Consider the following 19,207-nt stretch of genomic DNA (forward strand, 5'->3'; position numbering starts at 1 on the left):
AAGCTAGTGCATGGCACAGCCGGGATCTCAACTCAGGCTTTCCAGCAACACAGCCTGTGCTCTGGGCCAAGCTCTGAGGGCAGAAGGACCCTCCACCCCTGGGCTCTGGGGTCAATTCACAGAGCCATGGATGGGGAACTGGGGGATGGCACGGGCTCCAGGCCCTCAGCCCCCAAGGAGGCCCTAACATCTCACTGAGCTCGGCCACTGCTCTTCAACGTATTCTCTCCCCAAGCCCCTCCTCTAAGCCCCTCAACTGCTGCCTCACCCATAGAAGTGGTCCCTGATAGTGCTACATGGTCCAGGGGGACCCTACCTCTTATGGCTACAGCTCCCAGGATAGGGCTGGGCCCCTGACCCCAGCTGTGGCTATTGAGTTCCTTCCTGGGGACCTTGGAATTGGGGCAGGGGGCACATTCAGTTGTGCCGGGAAGCCCCACTTGTCCTCAGGCGGACGTGTAACCTGTGGACTCTGAGCCCAAAGGCAGTCCTGTCCTTTGGGACGCAAGCCTCTGGGCTGCAGAGAGGACAGAAGCCAAGCAAGACCACAGGCAAAGAGGTGGGAGGGGTGGGGAGTGAGGAAACAGCCCGTCTCTAGGGCTTTCCCCGCTCCCTATCCCTGGCCTGCCGGGAAGGTCCCCTCTCCTGGTCTCCTGCTCTCAGGTTCTGTGAGACACCCCTATATTTGTACAATGATTCTTACTTTTAGCTCAAGGCCCTCACGTTGGTCTCTTTCCCTTACAACCAAAAAGTACCAGGTACATGGTAAGAGCTCCAAAATGGGGGCCAGATAATTCTTCATCTTCAACTTTTAAGAGTGAAATAGGGCACTGATAATAATTACAGGGGGCTACGGGTAAAAACCAGGATAATCCAGGCAAACCAGGCCACGTGGTCACCCATCTGCGAGTTAAAAGAACAACACACAGATCACTTTCATCTCATTTTGTTCTTCAGACAGTCCTGGAGGGCGTATGAGGGAGGGACTGCCGTTTTCTCTGCGGCAGTAAGCTGGTCCAAGGAGGAGTGGTAGTGGGAGAGGGCTCAGGCCAGAGTGGGCACATTTTCCTGCCTTGTTGATGTGGGGCTGAAGCTGGCTGTGGGAGAAAGGTCAGGGTTGAGCTTTCCTTCCTTTCTTTTTGATGGATGAAAGAAGGAAAGGCCTGTTCTTTGAAATGTGGACTCCCCAAGGCCAATGGGCCTGGTGCCATTCCAAGAATGTGCTATTCTTGGGGGTGGGACAGTGGGCAGGGGCCTGAGGGAAGGAGTAAGGGAGGCGCAGGACAGCCCGAGTGGCGAGACGGATGATGGGGCCTTGAGAGCTATAAGTGGCCGGGCCCGGCCGTGCATGCGTCTCTGGCCATGCTGCTCCTTGGGCTGCTGCTGCTGAGCTTGCTGGCCGGCGGCCGCCTGCTATGGGGCCAGTGGAAGCTCCGCCGCCTGCACCGCCCACCTCTTGCCCCCGGCTTCCTGCACCTGCGGCAGCCCAACCTCCCCATGCATCTGCTTGGCCTGGCCCAGAAACTTGGGCCGATCTACAGGCTCCGCCTGGGGCTGCAAGGTGAGTGCCTGCTCCCTGCCTGGCCCACCGCACTGAGGAGGTGGGGTGCTGACCCTGCTGACACCCCGCTCTGGCTGTCTCCCAGATGTGGTGGTGCTGAACTCTAAGAGGACAATCGAGGAGGCCATGGTCAGGAAGTGGGTGGACTTTGCCGGCAGACCCCAGATACCATCGTGTAAGGGGTGGGGAGAAGCTGGGGCCGAGGGAGGCGGGAAGGGCAGGCCAGGGGCTCCCCTGGTCAGTTCCACTCCCCCCACCCTTACTCACAGACAAGCTGGTGTCGCGGCACAACCAGGACCTCTCGCTTGGGGACTACTCCCTGCTCTGGAAGGCCCATAAAAGACTCACCCGCTCTGCCCTGCTGCTGGGCATGCGTAGCTCCATGGAGCCCCTTGTGGAGCAGCTGACCCAGGAATTTTGTGAGGTGAGGCTGGGCTCCCACAGTCATCCCAGGTCAGCCTCACCATTCCCAGCAGCCCTGGCCTGTTTCGTTCATGCACTTCCTCCACAGCGAATGAGAGCCCAGGCCGGCGCCCCTGTGGCCATCCAGAAGGAATTCTCTTTCCTCACCTGCAGCATCATCTGTTACCTCACCTTTGGAGACAAGGTCAAGGCTCTCTGGCCCTCACATAAGCTTGGGCCCACCCCTCAGCCCCTCCCAGACCCTCTCCTCATCCTGAACTGAAAGGATTCCCTCCTTCTCTGGTAGGAGGAAACCTTAGTACATACCTTCCACGAGTGTGTCCAAGACCTGATGAAAACCTGGGACCACTGGTCCGTCCAAATTTTGGACATCATTCCCTTTCTCAGGGTGAGGAGGTGGAGCCCAGACAGCCCTAGCTCCTGGGAGAAGTGGGGGGGGGGGGCGGGCAGGCTTCCTTCCCAGCAGCACACTCTTTTGCTCCCTGCCCCAGTTCTTCCCCTCCCCAGGCCTCCGGAGGCTGAAGCAGGCTATGGAGAACAGGGACCACATTGTAGAGAAGCAACTGAGGCAGCACAAGGTGGGACCTGCGTGGACCGGGCCCCCTTAGCCCACAGCCAGTGAGGCGACTGCCCCAGAGCGAGGCAGCTTCTTTGGCTCCGTCTTGGGCCAGTTGCTACCCCCAGGCCCCTGTCCCCCAGGCAGGCCCTCAGGCTGACCCCTCCGTCCTCAGGAGAGCATGGTGGCCGGCCAGTGGCGGGACATGACGGACTACATGCTCCAGGGGGTGCAGACGCCAAGAGGGGAAGAGGACCTTGGACAGCTCCTTGAAGGGCATGTGCATATGTCTGTGGTGGATCTTTTCATCGGTGGCACCGAGACCACTTCCACCACCCTGTCCTGGGCTGTGGCGTTCTTGCTGCACCACCCTGAGGTGTGCCCTGGGGGCGGGCAAAGGCTCCTTCCTGGCAGCCTGTCACTGTATCCTCAAGCAGGCTGTGCTTGCCCCCGGGGCGGTGCGTGTGTGTGGGGGGTTCTCCTAATTGGCACCAAGGCTCCCATAGGTGGTTCCAGGGCATGGCTGGTGAGGCGGCTGGGCAGCTGTGGGTGGGCTAACGGCAAGGCTGGGCCCCAACACCAGGCTTGCCCGTTTCCCAGTTCCAGCAGCGGCTTCAGGAGGAGTTGGATCATGAGCTGGGCCCCGGAGCCTGGGGCTCCCGAGTCCCATATAAGGACCGCTCACGGCTGCCCTTGCTCAACGCCACCATCGCGGAGGTGCTTCGCCTGCGGCCGGTGGTGCCTCTGGCCCTGCCGCACCGCACCACGCGGCCCAGCAGGTGACTCCCGAGAGGTAGGGGTGAGTGGGACCTCAAGCGGAGTCCCAGCAGGCCTCTAACTCCACCCTGCCCTCAGCATCTTCGGCTACGACATCCCCGAGGGTACGGTTGTCATCCCCAACCTCCAAGGCGCCCACCTGGACGAGACGGTCTGGGAGCAACCCCACGAGTTCCGGCCGGGTACGTGGCGGGACTGGGTGCCCGCGGATGGCAGCAGCGCAGGTCGGTCGCTGCAGCCACTGACCCCGGGTCTGTCCTCCCCCCGCAGACCGTTTCCTGGCACCCGGCGCAAGCCCCAGCGCACTGGCCTTTGGCTGCGGGGCGCGTGTGTGCCTGGGCGAGCCGCTCGCGCGCCTCGAGCTGTTCGTGGTGCTGGCGCGCCTGCTGCAGGCCTTCACGCTGCTGCCGCCTGCGGGCGCCCTGCCCTCCCTGCAGCCCCAGCCCCACTGCGGTGTCAACCTCACTGTGCAGCCTTTCCAGGTGCGGCTGCAGCCTCGGGGAGCGGGGGCCCCTGGCTTGAGCAAGCGCCAGTGATGGGCAAACGCCTGCCGGTCTCGTGCCTCAGTTTTTCCTTTTATTGCTCCCGCACAAACCCCTCCCCCCTGTAAACATAGTGCTGTGAGATCGCGGGTAGAGAAGGCTTCCTCAGGCAGCTGGTTGGTGAAGGTGGCCCCTGGCTCTTCTCTCCTCGCAGTCCCTCAGTGCTGGGCAGTCATACGTGGGCGGGAGAGGTGAGCCGAGGCTCAGCCTCCCTAGGCAGGGGCCCGGTAGCTTCTGGGTCTCAGCTTCATTTCCGTGAAGGGCACAGAGAACTCGAAGCCCTTCCAGTGGTACCAGCTTACTCCCTGGGAAGGAGGTTGTGGAGAGTTACCGCAGAACATCCCATCTGCTCCCACCCCGGGGCCCTTTGGGGAGATGGTTCCCAGAAATCAATTAACCTTCCCTCCCTGCTATCTTCCTAACCCTCAACTGCGGAGGACTTAATCCTGAGCTGGCCCTCTCCATCCAATAAACCATCTCTTCCTCAAGACACCTTGGTGAGGTGGCATTATTGTCCTATTTCACAATGAGGGCCCTGAGGGGCTCAGTAATTGGCCTGTCACACTGAGTCTCACACCCAGGCAGGCTGAGCCCCAACCACCCCCAGCCTGTGCTGCCCCAGGCCCCTCACCTGGTGGTCCACTGTGCTCCCGTAGAGTCCATTGAGGTTGGCATAATGGCAGTTCCTGTACCACCAGGCCCCTCGGTAGGAGACGGCGCAGGAGATGAGCAAGTTGTTGGGGTCTCGATCGCGAGCAGAGAAGACACTGCCGCTGTGGTAGCTCATAGAGTCCCCTGGTGGGAGCGGGGAATTAGTGAGAGCCATCCGTCCCGTGCCCCCCAGCCCCCAGGCCCCGCTCTCACCTGCAGTGCCATGGTAGCCCGCCAGGTGGAGGCGGTAGTAGTCAGCGGCCGAGTCTACCCGGAAGGAGTCGTACTGGGCGAACACGGCCTCGTCCCCAGCGCGCAGGTCCACACGCATGGAGTAGTCCCCAGCTTTTGTCAGGCTGTGTAGGACCTCGTTGCCTGGGGTGGGGAGTGTGCTCTCATAAGGGGCCTGGTGTCCACAGGGCCCCATCCCTTCCCTGGTCCCCCAATCCCCGTGAGGCACTGACCCAGCCAGAACTCCCCGGAGATGTTCCCGAAGCCGTGGGCATACTCCTCCCAGTCCCGCCAGAAGTCCGTGCGTCCATCCAGGCGGCGCTGGAACACCTGGGAAGCAGGGGGCCACCATCAGCCTAGGCTCCTGGCACACCAGCCCCGGCCCCGTGCGGACCCCTGGGCTTCCAGCTGCCACCCACCAGCCAGCCACCCCCATCGGTCTCCATGTCACAAAACACGTTCAGGGGCTGCTCGCGGTTGCCATTAAGGAAGATGGTGGTGGTCCTGGAAGTGCCGGCCCCATTCTGCATCTCCTCCCCACAGTCCCGGGGAAAGGGGACACGCAGTCCACCTGAGGAGAAGAGAGTGGGGCCAGTCCTGTTTCCCAGCCTTGGACCCCCTGCTGCCCACTCAGCCCTGGGCCTCAGGTCCCAGCACCCACGTCACGTACCTGTGGTGAAGGACGTGGACACGGGCGATGCAAAGCTCTCGCCCCACACAGCCTGGAGCCATGCTGTGTAGGTGGTGGAGGGAAACAGGCCCAGGAGCCGGTGAGAGGTGACCCCTCCTGGGAGTAGGATCTGTGGGACAGGGAAGGGGGAGGTCAGGGGAAGGGAGGAGGAACCCCAGTGGGAAAGGCACAGGCAGCTCCCCCTGGGATGGAACCCAGGCAGGGCAGCTGGCCAGCGGGGCAGCCATGGGGGCACCTGGGTCTGTCCTCCGAGGGTGTCGTAGGTGAGCAGGTAGCCAGTGGGCGGGACTTGGGGCTCAATCCAAGTGAGCAGGGCCGTGCGGGGGGTCACTTCCTTGGCCTCCAAGTCCTGGGGGCCCTCCAACCCTAGACGGGGAAGGAGGAAGAGAAGATGGAGATGAGGCCCTGGGTCTCCCAAGCGCCTCCCTCCCCCCTACCTCGCACACCTCTCAGGAAGTACCTGTGGTGAAGATGATGCTGGCTGGAGAGGTGAGGTTGGGGCCCCGAAGGCCATGCACGGTGGCCGTGTAGTTGGTGTGGGGCACAAGGCCATGCAGGGGGTGGTCCACGGCGCTGCCCGGGGCTGAGGCCTGCAGGGGCGGGGCTGGCAGTGGCGGAGCCATCAGCCTCTGCCCCTTCCCTGCCCTGCCAGAGCGCAGCCTGCCCTCTGCTCTCACCACCCTGAGCAAGTCCCCTCCAGAGGCCCAGCCCTGCTCACCCCCTGGGGCTGTGACCCGAATGTCATATGTGTCCACAGGAGCCTGAGGGGGCTTCCAGTGCAGCATGGTGTTTCCCTCCATCAAGTTCAGTGCACGCAGCTGGGTGGGGCCATCAGGAACTGGGGAAGAGTAGGGGTTTAGGGCTGACCCCACTCCTCCTCTTCCTAAACTCTGCTGGGCCTCGTCTGCAGCTGCAGCTTGCATCCAACCCCCGCTTCCCTTTTCCGTTCACTCTCAGCTCCCACCCATGCCCTCATTTTCTCCTCTGCCCAGCCTGGATCCTGTCCATCTCACCCGTGATGAGGACATCTGTGAGAGGCTCACTCTCCTCAAAGCCTCGCACGGAGACCACAGTCACTTCATAGCGAGCACCTGGGATCAGCCCCTTGAGTTCCTGGGTCCGGGCTCGGCCGTCCACTTGCACACTCTGTGGCTCCCCTGAAAACACAGTGAGTTTGGGAGGTTGTCCAGGGAGGCCAGGAGTTGCTCAGGGTGGGCAGAGTGGAGGGAGCAGGAGAAGTGAGAACCAGTAAGGACATGGGCAGAAGGGTGTCACCTCCATCCGCCAGCTGGTAGGAAACTTTGAAGCTGTCCACTCTGGATGGTGGGGGCATCCAGCTGACCTTGGCTGAGGTCTCCCCAATTTCACTGAATTGGAGGTCACGAGGGCTCTCTAGAACTGATGGGAGGGGTGTGCCAAGCAATGATGGTGAGGACATGGGGCAGGGAGGTTCCTGTCCCAGGAGTCCCAGCCCTCCTCCTCCCAGGGCCCCACTGGCTCCAGACGTGCTCACCACCACTCCTTGCCCGACATTGAAATGGAAGTTGCTCTGTCGATTCCTCCCAGCCCTCCACCACTCACCAATCTCCCCTTTGGCTAAGGCACTAGCTTGGAAGTAAAAAGCCCCCCAACTTGGGGCGCATGGGTATGTGCCCAGTGTGGCGCCTTACTTGGGCTGAGGGTACGGGCGGCGCCCTGGACGCTGTCGGCCTTGTGGGGCCCCCGCAGCCCATACAGCGTAAGGCTGTACAGGGTCCCAGGACGCAGGTCCCGGAGCACGGCTGACTGCCGCATCCCTGGCACTGTCAGCTCCCGCTGCAGCAGGGGACGTGGGTGAGGCTCCAGAGTGCTTGGTAATGGGACCCCATAGCGGAGCAGGAAGGAGTCAAAGGCCCCGGGTGGGGCCTCCCAGTTGAGTCGCAGAGAACTGGTGGTCACGTCAGTCACAGACAGGTGGGACAGGCGGGGCCCTGGGTCCCCTGGGGTCTGACCAGCAGGAGCTGACCCTGCACAGAGTGGGTGGGAGAGAAGGGTTTGGAGACAGAAGCACACCAGCTTGGTGACCTGGGGCAGGTCCCTTCTGCTACTCCACCCTGGACCCTATTTCCTCATCTGTAAAATGGAGCTAGTGAGAGGCGGGAACCCACAGCAGGGCCCATAGTGATGACACACACGTGTAGAACCAAGGGCGGCTTGCCTGCCCCTCCCTCCTTCCATGGTAGGCTCCTCACGTTCCTCCTGTGTTCACCACTTCTGGGTACCCCCTACCCCCTTCCCAGTCCCAGAGTAGAGGCAGGTGAGGCTAAGATGCAGGGCCCTCGCTTGCTGGTACCTGTGGTACCCTGAGTGGAGACAGGTCCCAGGCGCTTCCCTTCACGGAGGCCGTAGAGGAAGAACTTGTAGGGAGTGTTGGGCTCCAGGCCTGACACGAGGACCTTGTTCTGGTCACCACCCACGAGCAAGGCCTGGGGCTGCCTATCTGTGTCCCAATACTGGACCACGAAAGAGTCAAAGGGGCCCTTGGCCACAGTCCATGAGAGGCGCAGGGAGTCTGGGGTCTCATCCGTCACCATCAGCTCCCCAAAGGGGGGTGAGGGCTGCTGCTCCTTCTCCAAGGGAGCTGTGGGGAGGGTAGGGGAAGAAACTCTTACTCAGGAGGTGCCTACACCTCAGCCCTGGCAACTTCTGGGAGGCATGAGGGTCTAGGAAAGGGTCCCTAAGTGTGGCTTCAAGGACAGCCAACTGAGGAGACAGGCCTGATCCAGCCCTGTCCTGCAGGAAAGAGGGTGGGTAGGCCAGTCTCCTCCTCCAGGGGCCACTGCCCAAACTCTTCCCTGCCCCCACTTCCTCCCCACTCTGACCCAGGTACAGGAACTACATAAGATCCCCTCCTGAGAGAGCAGTATCTGGGGGTGCTAAGAAGGGCCTTGGCTTTGCCCTTACCCCAGCCCCCTGAGCAGGGAAGTGGCTGGAGGAGAGACGGGCTCCCAGAGGGTATCTGCATCGTCAGGGAGATGCCTCCCAAACAGTAAGAGGCAGGCTGGGCAGCCGGTTAAGCTCATGGGCTGTCACTGCCCGCCATGACCTCCCCCTGTTCTCTACCAGCATGGGCCCTCGTTCCACCTGCCTCCCCAGCCCTGCACTAACAGCCCTGGACCAGGGCCGCTGGTGAGGAAGGGGTGGGGGAAGAAGCCAGGGCCAGAGCTGGGAGAACGAAGGGAAGAGCTCACAGAAGAGAGCTGCCAAGGGTGGGTGCTGACTGATGGGGGTCGGGGATACGCCTGCATCTAGTCCCCACAATGAGGGTTCAGGGAAGAGACGGAGGGAGTCTCAGGGCCCCACAACCCAACTGGCCATGTGCCTCGTCTGGCCAGGGTGACTCACGATCCTGGAAGGGGGTAGGGGTCAGTGACCTATCTCCACCCCTTCCTTGGGGGGCTGAGTCATGGGCACAATGACACTAGATTTTTCCATAGTCTTTGCAGCCAAACCCTCCCATGTTTTCCACCTCTTGCCACAGAGTTGGGACAAAGGGAGGAGGCTGTGACCATGTCCTCAGTGCCAGGAGCTATTATTCACAACCACTGTGCAGGTGTGGAGACTGAGGCTCGAGGCAAGGCAGTGGCTTGCCCACGCCACAGAGCTGGCGATCGGAACGCGAGCATAGGTCTGCTTGGCTCCGAAGCCTGGGTTCCAGTCAGTGAATGAAGGAAATAAGGCATGTAAAATGCCCAGAACAGGGCCTGGCATGCAATAGGGACTCAAGAAATGTTTGTTGGTGGTGTTATAACTGTCATGCCAAGGCTGGAGGCAGAAGACTAAACTTCATGGGAAGGCAACCGGGCCAGCTGTGGGGCTCAGATAAGAGGCCGCTCTGGCAAAGGTGGGCGGCGGGGCTGGGGCTCACCCGTGGTGCCTTCGGCAGAGAGGGGGCCCAGCTGCTTCCTGCCTGCCAGCCCGAAGAGCAGGAACTTGTACTTCCAATTGGGTGCCAGGCCGCTGATGGTGGCCTCTAGCTGGTCCGCGGCCACAGGTACCACCTGGGGCCTCCCATCCCTGTCCTTGTACCGGACCATGAAGGAGTCGAATTCCCCCTCAGGGACCGTCCACGAGAGGGCCACGGAGTCTGGGGTCACATCCGTCACTGCCAGCTCCCCCAGGCGAGGAGAAGGTTTTGTGTCTGGGACTAGAAAAGAGAGAGAGGTACATGGAGAGTGACAGAAACGGTGATGGGAGCAGATAAAGCTTCCTCAGGGCTCTGGAAGCCGGTTCTGGGAGCTGGGAGGGGGTGACTAGGCCACATGTCAGGAAGGGACAGGCAGAGGAACAGGGATAAAAGAGGAGCTAGGGAAGAAAGCAAGTGTACCTCGGGATATAGAAGGAGTAGGGAGAAGGATGGGAATGAGGGGTAAAGGGGGAGTTCAGGACTGGCTTTCCCTGGACCCAGTAAAATAAATGGGTCTGGAGGCGCTGGGGTCTGGAGTGTGGAGCACAGAAAATGAAATTCCAACTGTCAGCACCAGGTGGTGAATGAACATCCAAAGCCTGCAGGGGCAAAGGGGGCCTCTGGCCCTCACTCACGGGTCTTTGCGTCTGCAGAAAGTGGGCCATGTCTTTTCTCATCCTGGAGTCCAAAGAGGAGGAACTTGTACTTGTGCGCTGGTACCAGCCCCGAGATGACGACCTTGCGGCTGTCTCCACCCACCGGCACCGCCTGGGGCTGCCCCTGTGCATCCCTGTACTGGACCAGGAAGGAGTCGAAGAGGCCCTGGGCCACCGTCCACGAGAGCTGCACTGTGTCTGAGGTCACGGCTGCCACAGCCAGCTCCTCCAGGCGGGGTGCCACAGGGGGCTCTGTGGGAAGGGAGGCTGGAACACAGCAGAGGAGGCTGTGGAAGGTCCCCGCCCCAGAGAGGGAGCGCTTGCCCCAGGCTGTGAAACTAACATTCTAGCAAACTCTTCTGTGTGTAAGCACAAAGCAGTGGTGCCCTGCTCCTCACACAGTATGTGAAGTAGCTGCCCTTACAATGAACACCCCCACTGTCGGGCTCTGCAGCACACAGAGGTTAAGAAACATTAGCATAACCACACAATCAGTATGTTTAAGACAGAATTCAAACCCAGAGAACCTGGGTCCACAGCCACGTCTGCACCACTAGAAGGCCCTGTCAGGGAGCCTGAGGAAACCACATAGGAAGAATTTAGTAGGTTAGAGGCCCCGATCATGAAGGGAGGGAGGAAGCTAAATGCAGAAGGCGTTGGCTCCATGCCCCCCTGACCCCGACAACTGTCTCCAGCGGCCCTCACTCCATTCAAGTACATGTGAGGCCGGACCATGAGCAGCATGTGAGACGCGACGGCCCGCAGGCCCACGTGTAAGGGGTTCTGATTTCCAGAGGGAGAGCAAGAGGGGCGCAGAAGGAAACTGGGGACTGCCCCTCACTCACCGGTCACGCCCACAGTGGACACGGGCCCCTCGCGCCGCCCCCCGTGCAGGCCATACAGGTGCATCTTGTACTTGCGCCCCGGCTCCAGGTCCCAAACGGTGACCTCGCTCTCGTCACCCCCGACGCGTACCACCTGGGGCCGCCCAGCACTGTCCTTGTACTGGACGGTGAAGGACTCGAAGTGGCCCTGGGGGACGGTCCAGGAGAGGCTCAGCGAGTCCGGGGAGGATCCTGTCACTGTCAGCTCCCCCAGGACGGGCTCCTCGGGGGGCTCTGGGGCCTCTGTGCTGGGTTCCGTGGGGAAGGGCGTGTCACCCACATCCACCTGGGGAGCTGAGAAAAGAGATTAGGGGTAGAAGCTTAGATGGCAACCCACGTTTCTGGTCAAGTCTATAGGGACAAGAAAGTTCATCCTGATACAGTGCTCTTTGAACTGTAGGATTAGTGGCTGGCATGGCCTTTGTGTTGGCCGTTTGGTTACTCATTGTGGAAAGAGCTGAGACTAGCTCCCAAACCCCAGTCATGGACCTGTTGGCAGGCACTATAAACATCCAGAAGGCAATTCAGACACATGGGTCAGGAGCCAAAATAATGCTCATTTCCTTTGACCCAATAATCTCATTTCTGGGCAGCTATCCTAAGAAAATTATTAAAAAGCAGGAAAAAGTTGTATCATAGTAGTTCATTCTGGGATTATTCATGACAGCAAAATGTGTCAGGGACCAAATGACCCGTAGACGATTAATTTTGTTATGGCACTTTTGCCATGAAGCATCAAATAGTCATTAAAGTGATGATTAATGCAGGTTGTGCAGCCACAGGATAAAAGCTCAGAAAGTAGCTCGGAGACAAAAAAAAGCAAGTGCCAAGAATTAGATGAACACTCTGCAACCTTAAAACACGCACTGCACCGGGAATGCAGACAGAGGGCGTGTTATGTACATTGTTACCAATGCTGCTTGTTGGGTCAAAAGGTGGTCTGACGAGAGATTTTTTTCCCCCGTTTTTCAAACTTTTTCATCATGTTGCTATATTCTTTTTAACTAGAAAAATACAGACTTAAAAAGAAATCCTGGATTATAAAAATTAATAATCTGGGGGAAGGTTAGGCGTGGGGACGTGGGTCCCCTCTACTTGGTGTGTGTTTGGGATTCGCCTTGATAGAGGGTAATGAGAACCTGAGCCGTGAATGAGAATGACCAGCTTACCTTAGGAGTGTAAATCGTTCTAATGTCCATTTTCTAATGCGTTCCCTATTCCCCCCTCCTCTACCACGCTGTGAACACACCTACAGAAATGAGGCCCACCCCCCAGGACTCGGGGGTCTGAGGGAAATGGCTCCTCTGTGCACAGTATCTTCAGGGGAGGAGAGTGAACCTCAAAGCCGCTCACATGGTGTCACAGGGGCCACCACCCGCCAATTGTCTTTTTCACAACTAGAAATGAAATAAGTTGCAAGAATGGTGCAGTTCGGGGGAGACAAGGAGTTTACGAAAGAAGACATTATCTTTAAAAACAAAAAAATTCCAGGGCGGCTGGTTGGCTCAGTGGTCAGAGCACAGTGCTCATAACACCAAGGTTGCCGGTTCGATTCCCACATGGGCCCATGAGTTGCGTCCTCCAAAACCAGATTGAAAACAAAAAAATTTCCCCTGATTATTAAAGAAATGAGTGTCATTTAAGAAAATTTGGACAAAACAGAATAGAATAAAACAGGAAGAAAAGAGTGCTGGAACATTCTATTCTGTCCCATAAACATGCATCCCATGAGATCTGTGTTTCCTTCCGGTTTTCTTCCCATGCGTGTTATTTTCAAGTGGTTGTGATTAGCATTCTTACAAAAACTTTGGGCTCTTTTTTCAATGTATAATGATATTATAAAGTAATAGTCTTACGTTAAAACATTTCAATGATGGCGTAATAGCTCGTCTTAAAAGTGTTACCTAATTATTTAACCATCCCAATGTGGTTAGGTGTTGGGTTCTTTCTTTTCTTTTTTTCTTTTTATTTTTTTGTTATAACAAAGAAGGCTGTGATTAAGATGGAAAAAAAGGAAATTCTGGCACAGTCAGGCTTGGCCTGTGGCTGACACAGTTCCCCTTCAGAGGAAGCCAGTGCTGCTATCAGAAGCAGGCCATGCTAACGGGGACGATGAGGCTGCAGGTGGCAACGGCCAAACCACTAGGTAAGGGCCACAGGTAGGGCCATGAGGGAGGGCATGAAAGGACGGCCAGGCAACCAGGTTACCCAGGAGGAAAAGGTAGTTCCTCCCCCTTCTGAGATACCCTGAGCCGCCTCTCACTCACCGGTCACGCCCACGGTGGACACGGGCCCCTCGCGCCGCCCCCCGTGCAGGCCATACAGGTGCATCTTGTACTTGCGCCCCGGCTCCAGGCCCCACACGGTGACCTCGCTCTCCTCACCCCCGACGCGCACCACCTGGGGCCGCCCAGCACTGTCCTTGTACTGGACGGTGAAGGACTCGAAGTGGCCCTGGGGGACGGTCCAGGAGAGGCTCAGCGAGTCCGGGGAGGATCCTGTCACCGTCAGCTCCCCCAGGACGGGCTCCTCGGGGGGCTCTGGGGCCTCCGTGAACCCCAGAGGCTCTTCCTCTGCAGCTGAGAAGACAGACAGACACAGAGGGGGTGAGGCAGGGTCCACGGACACGTCCTTGGTGTCGGGGACAAGGATGGAGAAGCCATGGCCATGACTGGGGGCCCTGGAGTCGGTTCCGAGAAGTCCCTCCTTGGGGCTGGGTGGTCCTGCTCAACTGTCCTCTTACAAACATGCCAGAGCCTCCGGGTCAGCTGTGGGCACCCAGGGCAGCACCAGCACGACTCACGGAGGCCCTGCTCTGCCCAGGGGACCCGCTGGTCCTCGGGGATCACAAGGGGGAGGCACAACGGGCTGCATGGCTCAGCCTCGAGCAGAGGGGCCCCTGCACCCCTCCCCATCAGACAGTGGGGCTTCCACCGTCCACTCACCTGTCACCCCGATGGCAGACACGGGGCCCTGGCGCTGGTCGCCACGGAAGCCGTACAGGTTCATCTTGTACTTGTGGTCTGGCTCCAGGCCCGAGATGGTGACCTCGTCCTTGTGTCCCGACACCCGCACCGCCTTGGGCTGCCCGTCCCCGTTCTTGTACTGGACAAGGAAGTGGTCAAACTCTCCCTCGGGGATGGTCCAGGAGAGGTGCAGGGAGTTGGGGGTGGCGTCGGTCACGGCCAGCTCCCCCAGGCGCGGCTTGATGGGAGGCTCGGGGGTCATGGTGGGCGGATCTGTTGGGGTTGGGGTCATTTCTTGGTCCTTTCTTGAGGCTGGATCAGGAGATAAGGAATGTGTGGACATGCCTGGGTATCTCCCAGACACAGCAGTGCTCCGAAGCCTGGAGTCTGGTGCCCCGGATTGAGACATCGTTTCCCTGGTTTGAATGCTTATCACCAGAGGACAGAGCACACACTGGTGGTGACATCACGATGGTAGTTGGGTCCCCCATCACACTGAAGGTGTGCATACATGAAGCCTGGGGGCTGCAGAGCAAATCTGTTCAGTGGGACAGAATTCACAGCACCAAGCATAACACATCACATCAGGAGCGTCATTTCCTCAGGTGTGGGAATTCCACTTCATGAGTGATTTCCTTTCGCACCTCCTCTGGTTCAGAAGACTGCTCTGAGCATTTTTAGAAACCAGTTTATATTTCTCAGTTGAGAGCAAAGAGAGGAGACTACACGAGACCATCTTTGCAGCCAGGCCATTTTCGGACAGGTAGTAGTTCTCCGCTCACACACATGGGAAAGATGACCCATCAGGCCCAGGGACAGACCTGTCTGCCATGAGTGGGATCATGTGCTTTGTTTCCAATGATTTCTTTCATATTTTCTGTTCATCATAGGGTTTTATTCTGCCTTAATGGCTGAATTACAAAATCAACATGCTCATATGTCTGTTGTTTGGGAACTGAGTCTGAAGCATTTAGGGGTAATAGCTACAACACAGCTTACCAAAGCAACTCACCTCCGTGTGAGGGCGTAATTAATGAGGGAAAGTGCTTTGTCAAGTTTTGAATATGTCTAATATTAACTACTAGAGTAACAGTATCCATGTGAGCAGGATTCACTGTTGATTTAGCACAAATGGGTATCAATTTGGGGGTTGGGGAGCAGGACTAATTTTTCCCACTGAAATCAACGGTAGTTAGGAGAAGTCGCTCTAAGGGTTTCAGGAACCAATTGCTTCCCTCAGAAGGGGAAACCTGTAGTTACCATTCATTGTGTGTGAGTTGAGGCACACGCATGTCCACCCTGCAAGACAGGAGTGGCTATTCCTTCTTTACAGATAAGAAAAGGGAGGCACAGAGAGGCTGACTGATTCTCTTGAGGTCACACAGCTCGAATGAGCCGAGGGTAGGGTCAATCCAACATCTGCCTGAGTCTGTGTTATTTCTGTGGTGCCCTGCCTCTTCAAGCACCCAAAAACCCCACATGGGAAGGGTGACACAGCTGGGTAAACGCCAAAGGCTCAGAGTGACAACACAATCAGAAACGCACCCAGGAGCTCAGGAGACTCAACCTCAGGAACAATGGGACAAAAATACCTGAATACTGACAATAAAAAGGAAACTGAGTCCAGCTCAGGGTAGGGCCCAGTGTCCTGCTGCACACTTACCAGTTAAACCAACGACAGAGACAGGACCCTGGCGCTGGCCATCATGGAAGCCGTACAGGTTCATCTTGTACTTGTGGTCTGGCTCCAGGCCCGAGATGGTGACCTTGTCCTCGTGTCCTGGCACCCGCACCGCCTTGGGCTGCCCGTCCCCGTTCTTGTACTGGACAAGGAAGTGGTCAAACTCTCCCTCGGGGACGGTCCATGAGAGGCGCAGGGAATCGGGAGTGGCATCTGTCACAGTCAGCTCTCCCAACTGTGGCTTTAAAGCGGGGCTGGCAGGGGGCTCCTCTTCAGGGGCTGGGAAGAGATGCAAACGGAAGCTTTCCTGTTGCTGGAAAGAGTTGCTGAGACCCCAGCTCTCCTGGATTCAGGCCAGAAACAGGGTCAGCTCTGGGCCTAATTTAAGATCCATTTCTGGTTATGATTATAGAAGTCTTTCTGCAGCCTCCTTATGGGCCATCTAATGTGCCAGCCTCCTCCCTCGGAGCCTTTGCATTGACTGTTCTCTCTGCCTGCATGCTTTTCCCCCAGATGTCATGTCCATGCTTCCTTTGAGTTTTTGTTCAAATGTCACCTTCTTTCTGGTGCCTTCCCTGAACACCTGTCTAAAATTCCAACTCTCCCAAGTGCAACCTACTCTCCTTATTTAGACCAAATTCCAGCAACAAATTGCAAAACAATAATTATGAAACAATCAGGAAATTGTAGGACTACCTGGAAACTTGAGGACATTAAAGAATGACTATTCATTTTAAAGGTATAATAATTATGATGTGGTGACTTTTAATTGTAAGTAGTCTTTTTAAAAGAGAGGAATACACTTAAATATGTAGTGTTGGAATGTAGAGTGTCTGTGATGAGTTTAAAATATCGCAGTGGTCTATCCACACACAGAATACACGATTCGGCTATAAAGGAACGAGTACTACTCCATGCTACAACATGGATGAACCTCCAAAATGTGCCTGGTGAAAGAAGCCAGACACAAAAGATTTCATTTATATGGTATGTCCAGAAATGGCAGATCTACAGAGACAGAAAGAATATTAGGGCGGCGTGGGGCTGGGCGTTGAAAAGGGTCTGGACATGAGGTTTCCTCTTGGGGTGCTAAAAAAACAAGGTAGTCGTGAAGGATGCACAATTCTTTAAATATACTGAAAATCGATACCAGGTGCATTTTATGGTATGTCAGTTACAGTTCAGTAAAGCTGCTAACAAAGAACACAGTCTGTGGGGAGGGCAGGCAGGGACTGGGCGTGGCGGAGCCAGACTCAGGACCTGACATTTGGTTGAAGCAGGGTGATGGATACAGGGGAGTTCATACTGTTCTTTCTCTTTGTAAACATGTTTGAAATTTTACATAATAAATATTAGTTGAATGCATTAATATTTCAAGGCATATGTGCAAACCCACAACCCGAGTTCTTTCCAGAGTTCCCAGGCAAACCACGAGGAGTTTTGCACCGGAGGCCGCAAACCAAGGCCTCCCTGAGACAGGCAGGCACTTCCTGCCCTGCTCCTCCCGCTGGTACCACGCCTTTCACAGGTGCTAAGTGGACAATGAGGGTTAGAGGTTGAGGTTTTGGGTAATCCAGGGGAGGACACTGGAGACTGCACTAATGGGACCTTTCTCAAGCCCAACCCTGGGGGCCCTTTAGCCCTCACTCACCGGTCACGCCCACGGTGGACACGGGCCCCTCGCGCCGCCCCCCGTGCAGGCCATACAGGTGCATCTTGTACTTGCGCCCCGGCTCCAGGCCCCACACGGTGACCTCGCTCTCCTCACCCCCGACGCGCACCACCTGGGGCCGCCCAGCACTGTCCTTGTACTGGACGGTGAAGGACTCGAAGTGGCCCTGGGGGACGGTCCAGGAGAGGCTCAGCGAGTCCGGGGAGGATCCTGTCACCGTCAGCTCCCCCAGGACGGGCTCCTCGGGGGGCTCTGGGGCCTCCGTGAACCCCAGAGGCTCTTCCTCTGCGGCTGAGAAGACAGACAGACACAGAGGGGGTGAGGCAGGGTCCATGGACACGTCCTTGGTGTCGGGGACAAGGATGGAGAAGCCATGGCCATGACTGGGGGCCCTGGAGTCGGTTCCGAGAAGTCCCTCCTTGGGGCTGGGTGGTCCTGCTCAACTGTCCTCTCACAAACATGCCAGAGCCTGCGGGTCAGCTGTGGGGACCCAGGGCAGCACCAGCGTGACTCACGGAGGCCCTGGTCTGCCCAGGGGGACCGCTGGTCCTCGGGGATCACAAGGGGGAGGCACAACGGGCTGCATGGCTCAGCCTCGAGCAGAGGGGCCCCTGCACCCCTCCCCATCACAGACAGCGGGGCTTCCACCGTCCACTCACCTGTCACCCCGATGGCAGACACGGGGCCCTGGCGCTGGTCGCCACGGAAGCCGTACAGGTTCATCTTGTACTTGTGGTCTGGCTCCAGGCCCGAGATGGTGACCTTGTCCTCGTGTCCTGGCACCCGCACCGCCTTGGGCTGCCCGTCCCCGTTCTTGTACTGGACAAGGAAGTGGTCAAACTCTCCCTCGGGGACGGTCCAGGAGAGGCGCAGGGAGTTGGGGGTGGCGTCGGTCACGGCCAGCTCCCCCAGGCGCGGCTTGATGGGAGGCTCGGGGTCGGTAGTGGGAGGTTCTGAAGGTTCATCCTCCTCCTCCCTTGGGGCTGAACAGAGACAGGGAGAGTGAGAAGGATCTGAGAAGGGGGCAGGTGTCCCCGTGGCCTCCGTGCATCTCTGGCTCTCATGCTATCTGAAAGGAAACAGGGTGGCACAGCAACTCTCACTCACTTGTCAGGGCCTCGACGTTGGTAGGACCCACACGCTGCCAGCCATGGAAACCGTACAAGGTCACCAAGTATCTGTGGTCAGATTTCAGGCCTGAGAGAGTGATGTCATTCTGATCACCCCTTAAACTGACAACTTGAAGTTGCCCATCCTGGTCTGTGTACTGGACCTCGAAGGAGTCAAACTCTCCCTCCGAGACCGTCCAGGAGAGATGCATGGTGTGCGGTGTGGCCTCGTCTACAGTCAGCGCCCCGAGCTGGGGCTCAGGCTCTGGCAGGCGTGGGGCTGAGGTCTCAGCTTCGATTTCTTCCCTGGGGGCTGGTTCAGAGAGACAGGTAGAGATAGGTGACTGGTCTGTCACTGTACCAGTTCTGTCTGAGGGGAGGGCAGGAGGGAAGGAGGTGAAGGCAAGAGGTCAATAACAAAGACAGCCAACTATTGATAGACAGGGATGAATTTTAAATGCACGGTGCTAAGCGTAAGAAGCCAAAAAACGAAAGACTGTATTGTGTGAGTCTGCAAATGAAATGCTTAAAAAGGCAAAACTGAAAGGATAGAAAGCAATCAGTGGTTGCAGAGGACGAGGTTGGGGGAATTGACTGCTAGGGGAGCAGGCAAACTTTTGGGGTCCAGAGAAAGGTTTTATATCTCAGTTGTGGTAATGATTTCATGATCTACACATTTTCCCAAATTCATGGAATTATCCCCTTAAAATGGGTGAGTTTTATTTTGGGAAAGCTATACCTCCATAAAACTGATCCCTTCCCCCAAACACAGGGATATAGGAAGCTCAGAAATTGTGTGGCTGGGTCAGGCCAGGAGAGCCTGGTGGGAAGGGGGAACAGTGTATTCTGGCCGCAGCCACA

At 57.4% G+C, this 19,207-nt stretch overlaps 2 protein-coding genes across 5 annotated transcripts in view; one reads left to right on the forward strand and one right to left on the reverse strand.

Annotated features, from left to right (window-relative positions):
- The first annotated feature begins 1,296 nt into the window (after nucleotides 1–1,296).
- On the forward strand, nucleotides 1,297–4,349 carry CYP21A2 (cytochrome P450 family 21 subfamily A member 2). Of its 3 annotated transcripts, XM_019715587.2 has the most exons (10): nucleotides 1,299–1,561; nucleotides 1,647–1,736; nucleotides 1,831–1,985; nucleotides 2,073–2,168; nucleotides 2,271–2,372; nucleotides 2,476–2,562; nucleotides 2,716–2,916; nucleotides 3,141–3,319; nucleotides 3,396–3,499; nucleotides 3,588–4,349. In XM_019715587.2, the coding sequence occupies exons 1-10, from the start codon at nucleotides 1,363–1,365 to the stop codon at nucleotides 3,851–3,853; spliced, it is 1,479 nt and encodes a 492-aa protein (XP_019571146.2). In that variant the 5' UTR covers nucleotides 1,299–1,362; the 3' UTR covers nucleotides 3,854–4,349. The 3 variants fall into 3 exon arrangements, with proteins under 3 accessions (XP_074188825.1, XP_019571147.2, XP_019571146.2); XM_074332724.1 differs by lacking the exon at nucleotides 1,647–1,736 and having other exon boundaries at nucleotides 1,297–1,561; XM_019715588.2 differs by lacking the exon at nucleotides 2,073–2,168 and having other exon boundaries at nucleotides 1,298–1,561.
- Nucleotides 3,872–19,207, reverse strand: part of TNXB (tenascin XB) — a 47,802-nt gene continuing 32,466 nt past the window's right edge. For both annotated transcript variants that reach the window (XM_074332725.1, XM_074332726.1), the window contains 22 exons: nucleotides 18,345–18,659; nucleotides 17,897–18,220; nucleotides 17,217–17,528; nucleotides 15,548–15,844; nucleotides 13,864–14,196; nucleotides 13,186–13,497; nucleotides 10,880–11,212; nucleotides 10,014–10,301; nucleotides 9,340–9,618; nucleotides 7,765–8,052; nucleotides 7,103–7,438; nucleotides 6,708–6,830; nucleotides 6,446–6,589; nucleotides 6,151–6,270; nucleotides 5,893–6,036; nucleotides 5,668–5,798; nucleotides 5,412–5,541; nucleotides 5,161–5,312; nucleotides 4,975–5,071; nucleotides 4,724–4,885; nucleotides 4,491–4,654; nucleotides 3,872–4,164 (listed from right to left, as the gene is read on the reverse strand). In XM_074332725.1, coding sequence (XP_074188826.1) covers nucleotides 4,072–4,164; nucleotides 4,491–4,654; nucleotides 4,724–4,885; nucleotides 4,975–5,071; nucleotides 5,161–5,312; nucleotides 5,412–5,541; nucleotides 5,668–5,798; nucleotides 5,893–6,036; nucleotides 6,151–6,270; nucleotides 6,446–6,589; nucleotides 6,708–6,830; nucleotides 7,103–7,438; nucleotides 7,765–8,052; nucleotides 9,340–9,618; nucleotides 10,014–10,301; nucleotides 10,880–11,212; nucleotides 13,186–13,497; nucleotides 13,864–14,196; nucleotides 15,548–15,844; nucleotides 17,217–17,528; nucleotides 17,897–18,220; nucleotides 18,345–18,659 — 4,877 coding nt within the window. In that variant the 3' untranslated portion in view covers nucleotides 3,872–4,071. The remainder of the gene's footprint in view (nucleotides 4,165–4,490; nucleotides 4,655–4,723; nucleotides 4,886–4,974; nucleotides 5,072–5,160; nucleotides 5,313–5,411; nucleotides 5,542–5,667; nucleotides 5,799–5,892; nucleotides 6,037–6,150; nucleotides 6,271–6,445; nucleotides 6,590–6,707; nucleotides 6,831–7,102; nucleotides 7,439–7,764; nucleotides 8,053–9,339; nucleotides 9,619–10,013; nucleotides 10,302–10,879; nucleotides 11,213–13,185; nucleotides 13,498–13,863; nucleotides 14,197–15,547; nucleotides 15,845–17,216; nucleotides 17,529–17,896; nucleotides 18,221–18,344; nucleotides 18,660–19,207) is intronic.

Source organism: Rhinolophus sinicus, linkage group LG05, assembly GCF_036562045.2.
Source record: "Rhinolophus sinicus isolate RSC01 linkage group LG05, ASM3656204v1, whole genome shotgun sequence".
NCBI classification, from domain to species: Eukaryota; Metazoa; Chordata; class Mammalia; order Chiroptera; family Rhinolophidae; genus Rhinolophus; species Rhinolophus sinicus.

What these genes read in the sequence shown, in the direction of transcription:
- CYP21A2 (XM_019715587.2), top strand. Translation starts at nt 1,363, where the DNA reads ATGCTGCTCCTTGGGCTGCTGCTGCTGAGCTTGCTGGCCGGCGGCCGC. An exon ending in ACCTCACCTTTGGAGACAAG is followed by an intron (nt 2,169 to 2,270) that starts GTCAAGGCTCTC and finishes CTTCTCTGGTAG; the next exon opens with GAGGAAACCTTAGTACATAC. An exon ending in ACATCATTCCCTTTCTCAGG is followed by an intron (nt 2,373 to 2,475) that starts GTGAGGAGGTGG and finishes TCCCTGCCCCAG; the next exon opens with TTCTTCCCCTCCCCAGGCCT.